Source organism: Biomphalaria glabrata, chromosome 13 (assembly GCF_947242115.1).
Source record: "Biomphalaria glabrata chromosome 13, xgBioGlab47.1, whole genome shotgun sequence".
Taxonomy (NCBI): Eukaryota; Metazoa; Mollusca; class Gastropoda; family Planorbidae; genus Biomphalaria; species Biomphalaria glabrata.
The window spans coordinates 23,051,785-23,067,450 of NC_074723.1; the positions used below are offsets into that span (position 1 = coordinate 23,051,785).

The following is a 15,666-nucleotide window of genomic DNA, read 5'->3' on the forward strand; positions in this document are numbered from 1 at the left end:
GTGCATGGAGATGAGTGGACAGATCTTAGAGAGGAAGTGTTGATGGATTGGTCACACCCTTAGAAAGATACCAGCAACAGAGCTAGGAGGGCATTAGAGTGGAACCTCAGGGAACAAGACGCAGAGGAAGACCAAAAAGAACATGGCGTCGCAGTGTACTTGAAGAAGCAGAGAAGACCGGGAAGAGCTGGGAAACCATGAAAAAACTAGCAAGAGACCGTGGAGAGAGGCGTGTCGAGGCCCTATGTTCCATGAAGAACTCAAAGGAGTAATGATGATGATGATGGTTCATAGTTGTATTCGAGGGAAACAACAACGGTGCGAATATGAAATTTAAAAAATGAATGGTCTGCAAACAAAACAAAGGGCACTTTTGGTACAGTGTCCAGCTCAGTCTTAATGGAATATTTTTTTATAGAAATAAAAGGGAGGGGGGAGGCATTTTTTTTTTATTTCGCAAGCATGCATACCTACCTACATACATACATACATACATACATACATACATACATACATACATACATACATTACTTACATACATGCATACATACATACTGTCAGGGTTATGTTAAGGCCTTAGCTCGTTTGCCCGGGCCCCTGACATTCAACCAGGCACCTTCGTGCTTACAATAAATAAATGACTCACTGGTAACAATGTAAATATTTAATGATATGATTATAAGTATGATGGCAAACTAATGGAGTAATGACATTGAATTTGGAACATTTTAATACTGTGAATTTATTAATTAAATAATAATTCTACACCTTGCTGTCCCACAACGTACACATTAATGTTCGAAACCACAACGCAACACACTGCTATCTCTAGTCACCAGCGTAGACTTCCAATCCCATACTAACTCCCTGTAAAGACAAGTAAAGACAAACTAAAAAGGTCTAGTAGACTATCACTATGGCATCGAAACAACTGCGAAACGCATTTATGCTTTAGATACTCACCCTAAACAGGGGAACACAGAAGAATCTCAACAAACGTTACACCAGCAGAACAAAAACACTCCATCAACTTACAAGCAAGGCAACAAAAAGAAAGTGCGTTCAAAAATTGTGCACTTAATACACATTGGTGCTAGAATGCCATAATCTACGCACCGACACATACATTACTTACATACATGTATGGGGTACCTAGGAGGGGTAGCACCTCTATGGACAAGCAGTCGTACCCTCTTTTTAAGGGTAGCTTGGCTCACTCTTGGTCCCCACCCAACTCTCACCTGTGGCTCAGAGAAGCTGTAGCATGCGCTGGGCTCCATTAATAAAGTGCAGCGAATAGCATGGAAGTCATCTGCCGAAATAGATAAAGGACTAAATGTAGCTAAAAAAGATAGCTAAGACAGATTTTAGGAGTCAGTTTTAAAGATCGGGTCTCAATCAAGGAAATCTTATGCCGCACTGGGAGTCGACCACTTAGTGAGGTTGTGACAGAGCGTCGCATGAGGTTAGCGGGACATGTTCTGCGCAAAATAAATTACGCTTACGAAGAGTTGCGATGATAGGCCATTATATGAGGAAAGCGGAAACAGGACATTCACTTTCATGGAGGACCTCAGAGCAGTGGACACCAGGTGGGAAGAGGCTTCAGACATTGCTAGTGACAGATGTTTGTGGAGACAGCTAGCCGCCAAATGCGCCGAACGGTGCGGGAGGATAAGTCCTAAGTAAGAATATAATAGCAGATTAGGTTTTTGAACTAAATTTACATTAAATTTTGTGATAGCAAAAAATGCATAGACCTATATTGGTTTGTGATGAGATCACAACATATTTAGTTCTATAGGCCTAAGCTTTTCTGAAAAATGAAAAACGGGTCTGGGGTGGGATAAATAACATAAGACAACTTAGTTGCTCAATCTCACATAAAACATTCTTATTGTAGATACATCTGATTTAAAAGTACAATCAGGCATTAAAAGTCAATAAATTTTCTTTTCTTTTACTGTGTAAAGTTTAGTGCAAATGAATTTTAATTTTTTTTTTTACATTTTTACGACATTGTTAGTACTGAAAATATTATTTAGTTCAGTGATTACAGAATAACTTTTGGCATTGTTTACAAAAATATTAATGCTTCGCCTCTTAGATCTAGAGATCTAGACTATGGATAGGGCAGATGATGTAAAGATAAAACTTGAAATTTATGTATTAGATCTATATAGATCTAGATCTAGTTTACAGCTTAGATTTAGATGTAGATCTAGACTAGACTAGCTCTAAATCCTATATTGCATAGACGATTCAATAGTAGCAAGTTTGTTTGAAACTGTGTCAGTGTCACACTCAGTGTGACTCAGTCACGCAAAGTCAACAAATTACAGAGTTGAGAGAGTTGCTCAACTACATGAACTTGCTGTTGAAGTTGAGTGAGTGACACTGACTTCACTGAGTCTGAGTAAGAGACTGAGTGGAGTATCTGAGTATATTAATATTTAATATTATAATTAGATATAGATCTAATCTAGATCTAGAAAAAAAAAAGTGTCTAGTCAGTCTAGTCTCTTCTTTACTTCACTGGACTTCAGTTCTAGATTCTCTCTAGAATCTAGACTCTAGACACTCTACTCTCTATGATCTATCTCTTTGTAGACATGTAGATCTATGGGGTCTCTAGAGTAGAGATTTCAATCATTAAAATTAATCATAATGTCTTTTTACACTCTAGATCTAAGTCTAAGTTAGACTTACTCTAAGAACAAATTTTGAAATTAAAATTCATGGCTTTTTCAAAGTCTCAGCCTTTGTGATGTTTTATTTTTATATGTGACTCATAGATCTAGTCTTATTTAGATAGATTCTAGATATAATTTTAGATTTAGATCTAGTCATTTCTGTCTAACAAACAGGTTAAACCCTAACGCCACAATTTTTAAGTTTGAATTTGTATAGCTTGTAATGAATGGTTAGTCACTTAGTCCCAGGAAAAAACTGCAAACATCTTTAAACTTGTCATCCAATTTGTCAATTAAAATAGATATATAATGTATCGACTTGCATGTTCTATCGCCAATACCATTGCATCCTATGGCAGACTGTCTAAAAATGTGTGGAATAGATGAGGTATTACCACAAACACAAAGCTAGGGGTCTATTGAGCTGTCATCCTCCCTACATTGCTCTATGCCTAAGAAACGTGGACAGTATATATCAAATACAGAAAACGTAAAAACAAAAATGAACCACTTCCACATGATCTGATTCAGAAAAATGCTGAATGTTAAATGGCAAGAAAAAATACCCTGATACTTAAGTCCTTCAAATAGCAGGCCTACAAAGCATCCACACAATCCTGATGCAGTCCCAGCTGTCCAAATCACAAGAAAGATGACGTTTACTATAAGCTATCCTGACAAGACCAACGTCTAATCTTTCGACTCAGGACCGGACACAACAGAATGCGACAACACATGTACCGGAAGCTCAAAATTGGAACCAGTGAAATCTGCCCATGTGGAGTATCACCAGAGAATGCCGACCATGTCCTCCAAAACTGCTCTCTTTACCAAGAGGCCCATATAAGACATTGGCCCCAAATCACCCCAATAGAAAGAAAACTATATGGAGAGCTCCCTGATTTGGAAACCACTGCGCAGTTCATCTCATGTATTGGTCTAGTCATCTGAACACTCCAACATAACAATGAGAACGAAGAAGAAGAAGAAGAAGTCCCAGCTGTGATGGGTTGGTCACATCTGCAGTATGGAAGACCCCTGGCATCTCTAAATGACTCCTGTACAGCCAGTTAAGGGAAGGGAAGTGCTCACAAGGTTTACAAAGAAAACACTTCAGAGACATCCTCAAAGCTTCATTGAAAGCCTTCAGCATTGACCCTGCCACGTGGGAGACAGCAGTACATGACTGAGCATCATGGCATCACACTGTAAAAACTGGCGCATTAATTGCAGAGAGGACAAGAAATCAGGGGTGGCAGAAGAAAAGCATCAGAAAAAAAAAAGCAATGCGATTGACAGCTGAAAAAACCTGCCCAGTGCGTAGCTGAATATTCCGGGCTCACATATGTCTCACCAGCCACATGAGGAGGTGAAAAACCCCAGTGCAAAGCCCTCAGCTCCCTGGATGACAAAAATGGTTATCATTGAACCATGATGGACTATTTAATCTATATATATTTCTCCTCTTCCCTCAAGAGTTTGGATGAGAAGAAGAAGTAAAGGATAGATCACTCTCTTATTTCTGCGGATAGTTCCCCCACGAAAAAACAAGAGGGGGGGGGAGAACAAGTAGGTATTTACACGTCGATACAGATGGCTGCGGTTGACTGTCAAACCCTGCCCGCTCCCTACCCCCTTCGTCCTGCGCGAGGTTTGGGCTAGGAAGTAAACTATCATCAACTCTGAAGGAACATCCCAAACATGAAAACATTTTACAAGCAAACATTTTACAAACACTAAAAAGCAGTGCTGGACTTAACCATTGTGACCAAGAAGTCATGGAAAGAGAACAAGTAATCTACTATGTATATTTACAGGTCACTAAATAGCAGGGCCGGACTTAACCATGGTGGGGCGCTATGCGAAATGGATTTCGTGGGGCCAAGTTTGGGTAGGGAAGCAGACAATAAGTGAAATTTAAGAGTTTGTATTAGAAAATAAATTTGTCTATGCATTTTATTCATTCTTTACTACATACAGAATTACTTTACGAGCCTTGCGTGCACCAAAGTCATACAGTATATCATAATAATTCTGTTTCCTACATAGATCACACTCAATAGCAAGAATTACCAAATGTTTCAGTCTATCTTTGAGAAATGTTGACCTTAAGTAATTCTTCATTAGTTTGAGGCGCGAGAAGCTTCTTTCACCAGATTACACAATTACGCGTATGCATAATGCCATTTTTATTTTACGCGCGTTGGATTGGTGTTTTCCATATTGTGTGACACCCCAAAATGACAACTCTTGTCTATATATTTACATATATTTTATGGACTTTTTTGTATATAATATATTTTGCAATTTCGGGAGATTTCCAGGAGTTCCTGGTAAATTGACAGGAGGGTGCGAGAAATCTGTTTTAAGTTATAAAATGGTTTAATTGAATAATTTATACACCTTGAATTAGCGCGGGTCCTCTGAAAGTGCCCATAGGTTGCAGTGGCCTAAAGCTGGCCCTGTAAAATAACGGCGTATGCTATGCCGCCGGTCGACTAGTGGATCTATATTAGATCAATAGATCTATATTTAGTTATTTTATATATAAATATACTATTAATAAACTATACTATTGTATTAGATCTATAGATCTATATTACGTTATTTAATATATATATATATATATATATTAGGGGTGCACTGGATAGTACTTTTTGATATTTGGCCGGAGCCGAATATTGCTGGATAATGAATTTGATATTCGGCCGGAGCCAAATACCTACATGTCTTGTGTTGCTGAGCATTTTGCAAAACTGTTAAAGAACATACTTATATTCGTAATAATTGTTTTCCTTTTATTTACCTACCTTATTGCTTTAAACTCTATTAAAGATTGATGAATTAAAGCTTAACAGTATTTATAAACAGATCTATCATGAACTAATCTGTGTAGCATGAGTGTGTGTATATGTACGAGTCCACCAACTGTAAAGGGGTGTGTGGCATGGACAATGTAAAATACCTAAATATATATTGAACTAGTTACTAATGTAAATCTCTCTAAGGTAAAGTGCAATCTGGCTTGTATAGTGTTCAGAGTATGTGTTCATGAATTTCAGATCTACAACTGGTCATCAGGCTTGTAATTTAAAGTCCAAGGACTGCTTCAGGTTCTGGCTTCAAGGGCTTAATACTGATAGTAACTTCTAGTTTATAGTTAGAATCTGAAGCATTGTAGGTCAATATTTATTGTTTTAGATTATTTCATTTGCGGTAAACTATATTTTATTAACCTATTTATAGCTTGAACCTTAGATGATGACGAAGCATAGATTAAATTGTAGTCTGGTCTATTATTGAGATCTATGTTTAAATCTACAGTAATATAGATCTAAGAGCATTAGGAATAGCCAATAGGGAAGAAAAAAAATTCCCCCACAGCCTAGACAGATTTTTATAACCTGGTCAGATAGACATAGTGGGCATACACATGTAGTCTTGGTGTTGTGTGTATAGTTGATGCCCTGATGGTGTTGACAATCACATGTTGTTGTGTTTCTCGAGCATATGCAATAGTGTTGAGTGGTCAGGCAGAAAAATAACACATTGGCATGGTCAGTTAAGCATGTAGATGTTTTATTTTATTTTGCAAAGTATGTAAGAAACATCTTCCTTAATTACTAGGTCTACTGATTTTATCATTGTTTGTGTAATAAAAAAGCACGGAATTAAGCCTTTGGGTGTAAAAAGTCGTCCTGGCCTGATACACAGTGGCTAAGTACGCATCGTAATTAAAAAAATCAGTAATAAGGAGTTACATGACATTCTCAAATTATTAAGAATATCGTCATCAAATCAAGACACTTAAGGCGGGAGTAATATTCATGTTAACACGTTAGGAAAAGAGATTTATATCCAAGTTAGCAAACTAGGCATTCGTGAAGAGGTGTGGCCTTTGGTCCAGTCATGCGATTGAGATTTTTCTCCAAATAAGCAAACTCATTGTCCGGTTACCCCTGTTGAGGTGTGGCTTGAAGTCCAGCCCCCTAATTAAAATTAGCTACCAAGTAAGCAAACTCAGTTCTCTCGCGTGACCTCTAGAGAGTACCTACGTCCATGGTATTTGACTTGGTGGTCACCTGTCTATCAACGAACTCAATGTGATGGACTAAACAAATAAAAGGGGGTGGGAGTTAGGGTTCATCTCTACCCTTGTTACCAGCGTAGAGGTGTGGCTTGAAGTCCAGTCCCCACCCCCTAATAAAGATTCTTCTCCAAGCAAACATACTCAGTTCCCTCATAAGGTGTGACCTGTAGACAGTGTCAACATGACATAGTTAAGGAATATTTATTTCTATTTAGATGAACACACCTTGTCTTTGTTCTAAAGGATGGTGTGTAGTCATAGTTTTAAAAGCATATTCTTTTATTTGAAACATTAAAGTTTATGTATTTTACTTACTTACTTAGACTTAGGTCCTCCTGCGCCGTTCGGCGCATTGGGCGGCAAGCTGTCTCCATAGATATCTGTCATTGGCAATGTCTGAAGCCTCCTCCAACTTAGTGTCCACAGTTCTGAGGTCCTCCATGAAGGTGTGGCGCCAAGTAATACGATAACTTTAGGATTTTAGAACTGCCATTATTTAATCATGTCCACTTTATGAATATTGGCGGGTTTTTGTTGACGTAGAGATTTAGTTTGACGACATTTGACTGTTCCATTCATTAAGTATTACACTTCTTGTTCGACATCGTTTATCAGCGTCGACTACCCTTATATTGTTTGCCTTTTGTCTGCGTTGTTTCGTTATTTAAGTGTTTGATGTATCTGGAAAAGACTTATCGCCGAGGCACCTTCCATTTTTAGAAGCACTTCGCTGGCACAGTGTGCTGGCTTCGAGTTCAAATTCAGTTCATAAACTTTTTTTTTTTAAATGCATTTAAAAAGCCATCACTGTAACAATCACACAGAGACCCAAATATCACCAAATAGTGAAAAATTGCTGAATATTCAGCCGAAGCCGGAACGACTATCTGGTGCACCCTAATATATATATACTATTAAAAAACTATACTATAATGCACATTGCATCATTCACCTGTAGTAAATGTACATTAAATTAGGTGCCTTTAGTTAAGCCAAAAATTAAAACTTGATAGCTTATATTTATATTTAACATACTATTGTTTTATTTTTTGTAGTTACACCATGGCCACAGTAAAAACCAAGAAGAGAATGATGTATGCAGTTTTTGTAATCATATTTATTTCTGGTGGTGTTGAGTATGGTAATTTACTTCATTTGATTTTGTAGTTATTCATAATGAATTAATAGCAGCTAAATTTGGATCACAAAAAAAAAAGACAATCATGAATTAAACTATTTTTACAAAACTTATATCGACTCTGTCTGTCTGGTAAAAAGTTTGTATACATTATTTCTCCCACACCAAATCTAAGATTAATTTTAAATTTTGCACAATTATTTCTTGTACCTGACAGAGCAACAATCAATAAAAAAAAAACAATTAGTAAATTAACTATTGGTAATTAATTATAATTGAACAAGATAAAAAATTTTACTTGACTGATTTGGTGGTAGAAGTTGAATCAGTCCCCTTTATACTTTGTAGAGAGAAAAAGGTCGCCACTTTAAAGTTTGAAACCAACAATAAATGACTATCAAACCTTCCATTTTCATAAGCACTTCGCTGACACAGTGTGTATGCTTCGAGTTCAAATTCAGTTCATTAACTTTTTTTTTTATAAATGCATTTAAAAAGCCATCACTGTAACATTCACACAGAGACCCCTTCCCTCACCCTCTTTTCCCAACTGGTCCAGGCAATAAATAGGATCACAGCTTATTGAGAAAAGCATGAAATTACTCTAAACAAAAACAATAGGTAAAACTATTTCTAATCACACAGATTTATTATTGTTAGTCTACATCTATTAGAAATTGAAGTACATGACTGACTGATCCAAATTAATAGATACAGTTACACTTATATAAGCTTCTTATTTTATTAAAAGTATTTTTTATGCTTTTCTTGACTTTGATGTTATGTTAAATGCTATATGTATACTTGATTTTTTCTACAAAATGGTCTTTATAAAATACTTAAGGTATTGTGACCATTTAATGCCAATAATAAGAATGAAATTATCATTAATATCTTTGTTAGTACAAGTATTGTTAGTTCAAACAATACCAGCCCACTAAGAGGCATTCGCTGCATCAAGTAAACTTTGCTACGTTCAGTTTAAGTTTTGCGATGAGAAGCTCTGTAGCTGTAATGTGGAGGAGGTTGAAGTCTATCTGTACATCTGCTACTGACTTGCTAAACACAATACCTTGATCGGAAGCAAGACCTTATACCACATTTCTTAGAGGACTTTTTTTTCCACCCTCTTCCTCTAGTACACTGCATCTCCATCTTATTTATGGTTTTCCCTTGAGTCGTGCGTCCTGGGCTTCCAATCTAAGGCCTGTCTAGCTCCTTTGCTGGCATCTATACTTAGGGTGTGACCAATCCATCTCCAATTTCTTTTTAAGATCTGCACCTCTATATTTCTCTGTTTTGCACTTTTTCACTTCAATGTATTTTAAAGATATATCTCAAATATCTGTTGATGATGTTCTTTACTTTTTACTTTTTTTTTTGTTATTTCATATGTTCTTCATGTTTCAGATCCATATAGCTGGATTGCCTTGATATTAGAGTTAAAAATTATTATTTTAGTCTTCTTAGAAATGTAGAATGGTCCCTTGTTTGATAAAAAATGAAGGCACAGTAAGAATTACAAATTTATATGTACAAGAAAAAAGCATTTATTTATATATTTTTTATATTGTGTTTGTTTCTTCAGCTGTTATATTGCCTACTCTATGGTTGTATCTGCACACATCCTATGATTCACCAGAATACATGCTTGGCCTAGTGCTATCAGCATACAGTGTAGCTGCATTTTTTTCTTCACCACTCTTTGGCAGGTAACAAAAGTATAACCAAAATAAGATTTGTGTGTCATTATATTTATGTTATTTTATGACCACCGGCAGACAATGATTATGCCTGCGCTTGATTTTATGATCATTCTGAATTAAAAAAAAATACTTTTGTGACACTGAAAAATGTATATGTAAATGTATATTGACGTAAAAAAACAAAAACCTCTTGTTTCGAGTGTGTTTCAAAAACAAAAACCTCTTGTTTGCAGTGTGTTTCAATCAGCTTACAAGTCACATTTCTATTTTAGATTATCTGATCGAATAAGATGCACCAAACAGATATTCCTAGTCTGTTCAACGTTTGAGTTAGTTGGAAGTTTTTTGTATTTTGTTGGAATTTCACAGTGGCTGTGTGTAGGAAGCAGATTTATATCAGGTAAAGTTTACCTTTTTAGTGTTTAGAAATATATTTCCACATTTACTGTAACCCTTTTGTTCCAGTCCACTTTCCATATTTCAGCCATTTAATTTTATTTACATTCAAATTTTACTTTTAAATTCAAATAAACATTTTTGAAAGCCAAAGTTTATAGTGCTTGAAAACAAGCTAATACAACAGATATCCCTGAATATTTTTAGTTTACAAATTTTGTTACATTCCGGATGCAGACTAATCATTAGCTTAAAAGCCTCATACATATTATGATGAATGTTGGAATTATAACTATTTGATGTTGCATTCTATTCATTTTAAATGAGAAACTTTGAAGTTTTGTATTCATTTTGAACCAAAGTAATGATTGAATTCCTTTGAAAACAGGTTTTGGTGCAGCCAGTGAAGCTATAGCTCTTGCTGAAGTCTCAAGATATACAACAGAAAAGGAAAGAACTGGAATAATATCCAACTTGGTGGCCTCTCGGCAAATTGCATTGCTCATTGGTGTGTTCATTTCTTGATACATAAACAAGAGTTTTCCTAAATTTTTTGTTAGATCCATTTACCCCCCCCCCCCCCCCTTCTTCCCCTCAATGAGCTCCTCCTCCTGGCATCTTGAAATAAATAGTTTGTGTACATTTACATTATTGTGCCCTTTGCCTAGTTTTCATTCAATAATGGTGACGTGCTGACCAAAGATGGAAGAATGAACAAACAAATGAAAATTCCTCTCTAGCCAGAAGAAATGAAGAAAATGATAGCGTGGAATAAACGAAATGGACCAGCTCTCATCTGATTTACAAAAAAAAAATGATGCTAATTATCCGTTATTCTGACATGACCAATGCATACTTTTCACCTCAGAACTGGACACAACATATGTTTCGGAAGCTAAATATTATGACTAGCTACCCTTCCCTATTGGAGCATTACCCTTCCCTATTGGAGCATTGCCAGGGAATGCCGATCATGTCCTTCAAAGCTGCATACTCTAGTGAGAGGCCCGAACAAGACTCTGGCCCAGAAACTTTCCTTTTGAAGAAAAACTATATGGAGAACTGCCTGATCTGAACACACCAACATAAAAAAATGAGACAGAGAAGAAGAAAGAAGGTGATATATCATTGGAAAGGATATAGACAAAAAATTGCATTCAAATATCTTGACAAATTATTTCAAATTATGCATTCTATTTCTGAACCCCATAATTACCTTATGATGTTTAAATACATATAGATCTAAATCATGCCAATATGAAATGTAGTGTATATAAACACACTTTTAGATTCTGTTTATGAATTGAAATTTAACCCAGCAGTCATTTTATTTTTCCAAGGTTACTAACAGTTTGTTCATTCTTTGAAACATTTATCAACAAGTAAAGTTATAACAACCAATAGATGAATTAACGATTTAAAATATTTAATTAATTAGGAAATAAATATAATGAATGATGCTAGTACAATACAGAAATTACACAACATTGTTTGCTACCTATGTCCAATAATGTACTGACTAGCTGTCACTGTTAAATTAACAATCTATACCTTGCAGTGTTATGCCAACAGCTGACCAAACACTTAACTTGGTGATGCCATTACTCACACACGACTTTCAAAATCTCAAAAATTAATTTCAATCATGGTTCTGAGATTGACCTTTCAAATGGTTCTCTAGAATAAAAAGATGCATAACCCTGTATTACTGTTGTTTTGAAAAGATAACAGTGAATCAAAGGGCTGCCAAAGAAAAAAAACTAGACATGTTGACTTACTCCAGAACGCATAATAGAAACCCTGCACTGTCCCAAAGTCTCTAACACTGTATGCATCTTTTACAACTCTTAGGAGGAGAAAGAAAAAAAAAATCTAATGTCAGCATAGTAATTAAAGGGCTTCCTGAAATGGTGTATTCAAAAAGAGGAACAACACTGACACATACACATGTTTTTGTTCCGGAACAATTTAATAATTTAAATTTTTCAAAATAATCGTGTTCACCCCATCTAGATATTACAAAATTTCATTTAAAGTTTTTAAAGATATTTTGTTTTTTTTGTCTAGTTATGTATTTGTTTTTATAAATAAGATGTAAATTTAAAATGTTTCTTTTTGTTTCAAGAGACAATGAAAATGGTCAAATGATTCTCTTGTGTTTTTTTTACCTTTTGTGACGGGGCAGAATCTGCTTCCACTTTTCTGAAGGGGTAGATTACCACAGTCTCAGTCTTTGGGTTATATGATTACAATAGTTTTAGTGACTAAAATTGATATTGATATATTTGCAGTGATAATATTTTTAATATTGTTAAAAATGAATAAATTGTCAACCAAGGGGCTAATCTAATAATAGCAAACAAAATATATTAATAGTATTATATATATCTATACCTATATAGATATATGTATGTAAACACATTAATGTTTGATTTTGTTTGTATAGGTCCTGGGCTCAATGTGTTCCTGCGTGAAGCTAATTTCACGATTGGTATTTTTGAAGTTAACAAATTTTCCTCTCCAGGAGTAAGTATGATTTTACTATATGAATGTTTCAACTAGAATTCATTATCAGGAATGTTTGATTGTTGTGAAGAAATGACTTTCAATCACTAGCTTAGCAATATTTGTATTCTCATATTTCACATATGCAAAATAAAATTAATGACTTCTTTTTGTTTTCCAAGGATTCAATCAAAAGCTGTTTTTTTTTAGTAACATCCTAAAAGCCAGTGTGGCCATACAAAAATAAACAATGATGCAATACATAAATATAACATAACAGTTCTCACAATCTGACAGTTTTAACTCTTACGACACTTTTGTTTGCAAGCACTGAGCAATGGGACAGATTTTTTTAAAACATTGCTTGTCCTTTATCATATATATCTTAGATCTGTCTCACAGAAGTAGTAACATTTTAAAAATTATACTCAAAACTTGTGTGTTATATTGAATAAAAGTATTATGTTTAGCTTGCATTTCTCAGCTTTAATGAGCTTTAATTTTTTTGAAAGTTATTAAAACATAGGCTTGTTATTTCCCTTTTTTAGGCTTTCATGGTCATCATGTGGTCCTTGTTGCTTCTAATTATCCTGACTCTGTATACAGAACCTAAACACATTTATGCTGAAATAGAAACAGAGAACAGACGAGATAGGGTACAAGGGATCAATGTTCCTTCTCCACACAATGAGCCCAATACAGAGACATCTCAGAGTAATGAATTTCAACTTTGCATATTTTTTTGTTAATGAATACAAATATCTTTTAGAAAGTGCCTATACAAACTTATTACAAAGAGATTTTTTTTTCAAACGGTTAGGAAATTGGAGTATGAATTAAAAAAAAAACATCTCTATTCTGTCGTATTTTTTTAAATTGATGGATTATGAATTATTGAGAAGGATAGAACCTAGCAATGACCAGAAAATGCACTTATATTAGTACATTTATTTGGTTTTCTTTCTCAAAGTTCTTCTGTAAAATATTTACTTGTTAAAAAAAATATTATCAGCTGTTAGGTAAGATAACTTTTGATATTTTCAGGACATGAAGAAAGAGGAGCTATAGCTACTGAGCAAAGAGATCACACTGTGTATAGTACAGATAGTGTGAGTGTAGCATCCACTAGCAGTTTTCAAACCAAAGATTTACTTCTGTCTTGTGAACAGCAAGATTTTGTATACCCCCCACTATCTCATGACACTGCTAGTCAAGGCCACAAAGAACTAACACCCAGGGAATCCCCCTTCCCGAGTGACACTTCTGATTCTGAGGCGTCTAGTCGTTTTCATGACACGAGACCCCCAACCCTGAGCTCCGAGGACAGTGCTGACACCATCACTAACGAGAATGAGGAGGTAGTTCCAGGGACGCCCAAATTTGAGCTGAGCTGCTCTATGGACCTACTAATTTCTGCAGAAAGAATAATCAACAGTAGCCATTGGGTTAACAGGCCTTTGTCTGAGATTGAGCATTGGAAGAAAGATGAGCTCTACTTTGATGAAGACCATTTTGGTTTGAATGTTGACAGCACTGATGCTAATGAGAGATCTCCATTAATGGGACGACATTCTGTTCTGAGCAGCAGCAACTCCAGGTTCATGAAATCAGTAAGTACACTGCATTTTAATCTGTCTTTGCATTAGGATTGAAACATTGTCTATATTGAAGAATACAATAAATGAAGGATATTGTATGCTACAGACAATTAGGTATGGATTTTCCAAAGTAACATGATCATGGTGTGTGTGAGATTTATAAATTATGAGTATAGTTATTAATATGTAATTATTCTGATATATGTATTTGGAATTAAAATATATTTAAACTATTTGTATTTTAATGCTTAAAATGTAATCTTAATGAAGAAACATGAATTAAAAAAATGGTCAAAAGACTGCCATCGTTCATATGATAAATTCAGAGGAAACAATTGTATGACCTAACTCATGAGGTGTGACACTAATAGTTTGCTATTATGTTTAAAACTATTTGAAATGATGTGACATAATACAATAAAAGTTTTAATGTCTACACTTTCTAAAGTTATGGAAGCACGGTGGCTGAATGGCAAAGTGCTTGGTTTCCGAACAGAGGTCCTGGGTTCAAATTTTAAAGACTGGGATTTTTAATTCTGGGATCTTTGGGTGCCTCCGAGTCCATCCAGCTCTAATGGGTACATGAAATTAGTTGGGGAAAGTAAAGGCGGTTGGTTGTTGTGCTGACCTCATGATACCCTCGTTAATTGTGGGCCACAGAAACAGATGACTTTTACATCATCTGCCCTATAGATTGCAAAGTCTGAAGGGGGAACTAACTTTTACTTCACTTTCAAAAGTCTCTATTATTTCATTGTTGTGTTTATTTGTCTTCATTAATTTATTTCTTTAAATAACAAATATCGAGGAGACAAAAAAACAACTTTACCCGTAGTTGAAAGGGTAGCTACTTTTTCATTGTAAAATAATTAGATTTCAATTGTTTTAAAAATTTTTAATCAGACTGCCTGTTCTGGAGAAATGTCTCTTCAAGTTTTTTTGTTTTTTTTCCCTTTGGCTATGTTGTTAGCCAGTCAATAATGTTTACAAAATATTGTCACAAATCCAAAGATGTTCTACACACCATTTAATTATGAATTATTTTATGACATTTCATATTGACAATGAAATTTTACATTTGATAATGACATTTTATATTGGCCAACCTTTGTTTGGTCTTCTTGCAGCAAGGTTACAATGAACCATACATAGAAAGAAGTTTATCAGCACTTCTTGATGATCCTATTGCTAGAGAAGGCAAAATGGGTTTCTTCTGTAATGGTAAGCTTGTTTGGAAACTGGGGAGTAATCCTATACTCTTAAGCGAGCAATTCTTGTATGTATGTATATATATTTATATATATATATATATATATATATATAAATTTTATTTCGAAAACGGCTCTAACGATTTTCTTTAAAATTTCACGGTATGTGCATAATAAGGAGAAAAAAATTCTCAACTCATTGGCCACATTGGGAAAACTCGAGATCGACCGTTATATCGGTTTGAAAATGCCTCATTATCGAAAAATTAAGTTTGGCTAGAATGTTTTATGAATGAAAATTTTCCATGACGTAAACGGGAAAAACGCTGCTT

General features: G+C 35.0%; 1 protein-coding gene across 1 annotated transcript in view; it reads left to right on the forward strand.

The window, feature by feature from the left end:
- The first annotated feature begins 2,096 nt into the window (after positions 1–2,096).
- The window catches only part of LOC106067077 (uncharacterized), a 37,755-nt gene continuing 24,185 nt past the window's right edge, over positions 2,097–15,666 (forward strand). The window contains exons 1-9 of the mRNA XM_056008572.1: positions 2,097–2,387; positions 7,839–7,924; positions 9,510–9,633; positions 9,900–10,027; positions 10,412–10,531; positions 12,470–12,549; positions 13,077–13,242; positions 13,573–14,138; positions 15,254–15,347. Coding sequence (XP_055864547.1) covers positions 7,846–7,924; positions 9,510–9,633; positions 9,900–10,027; positions 10,412–10,531; positions 12,470–12,549; positions 13,077–13,242; positions 13,573–14,138; positions 15,254–15,347 — 1,357 coding nt within the window. The 5' untranslated portion in view covers positions 2,097–2,387; positions 7,839–7,845. The remainder of the gene's footprint in view (positions 2,388–7,838; positions 7,925–9,509; positions 9,634–9,899; positions 10,028–10,411; positions 10,532–12,469; positions 12,550–13,076; positions 13,243–13,572; positions 14,139–15,253; positions 15,348–15,666) is intronic.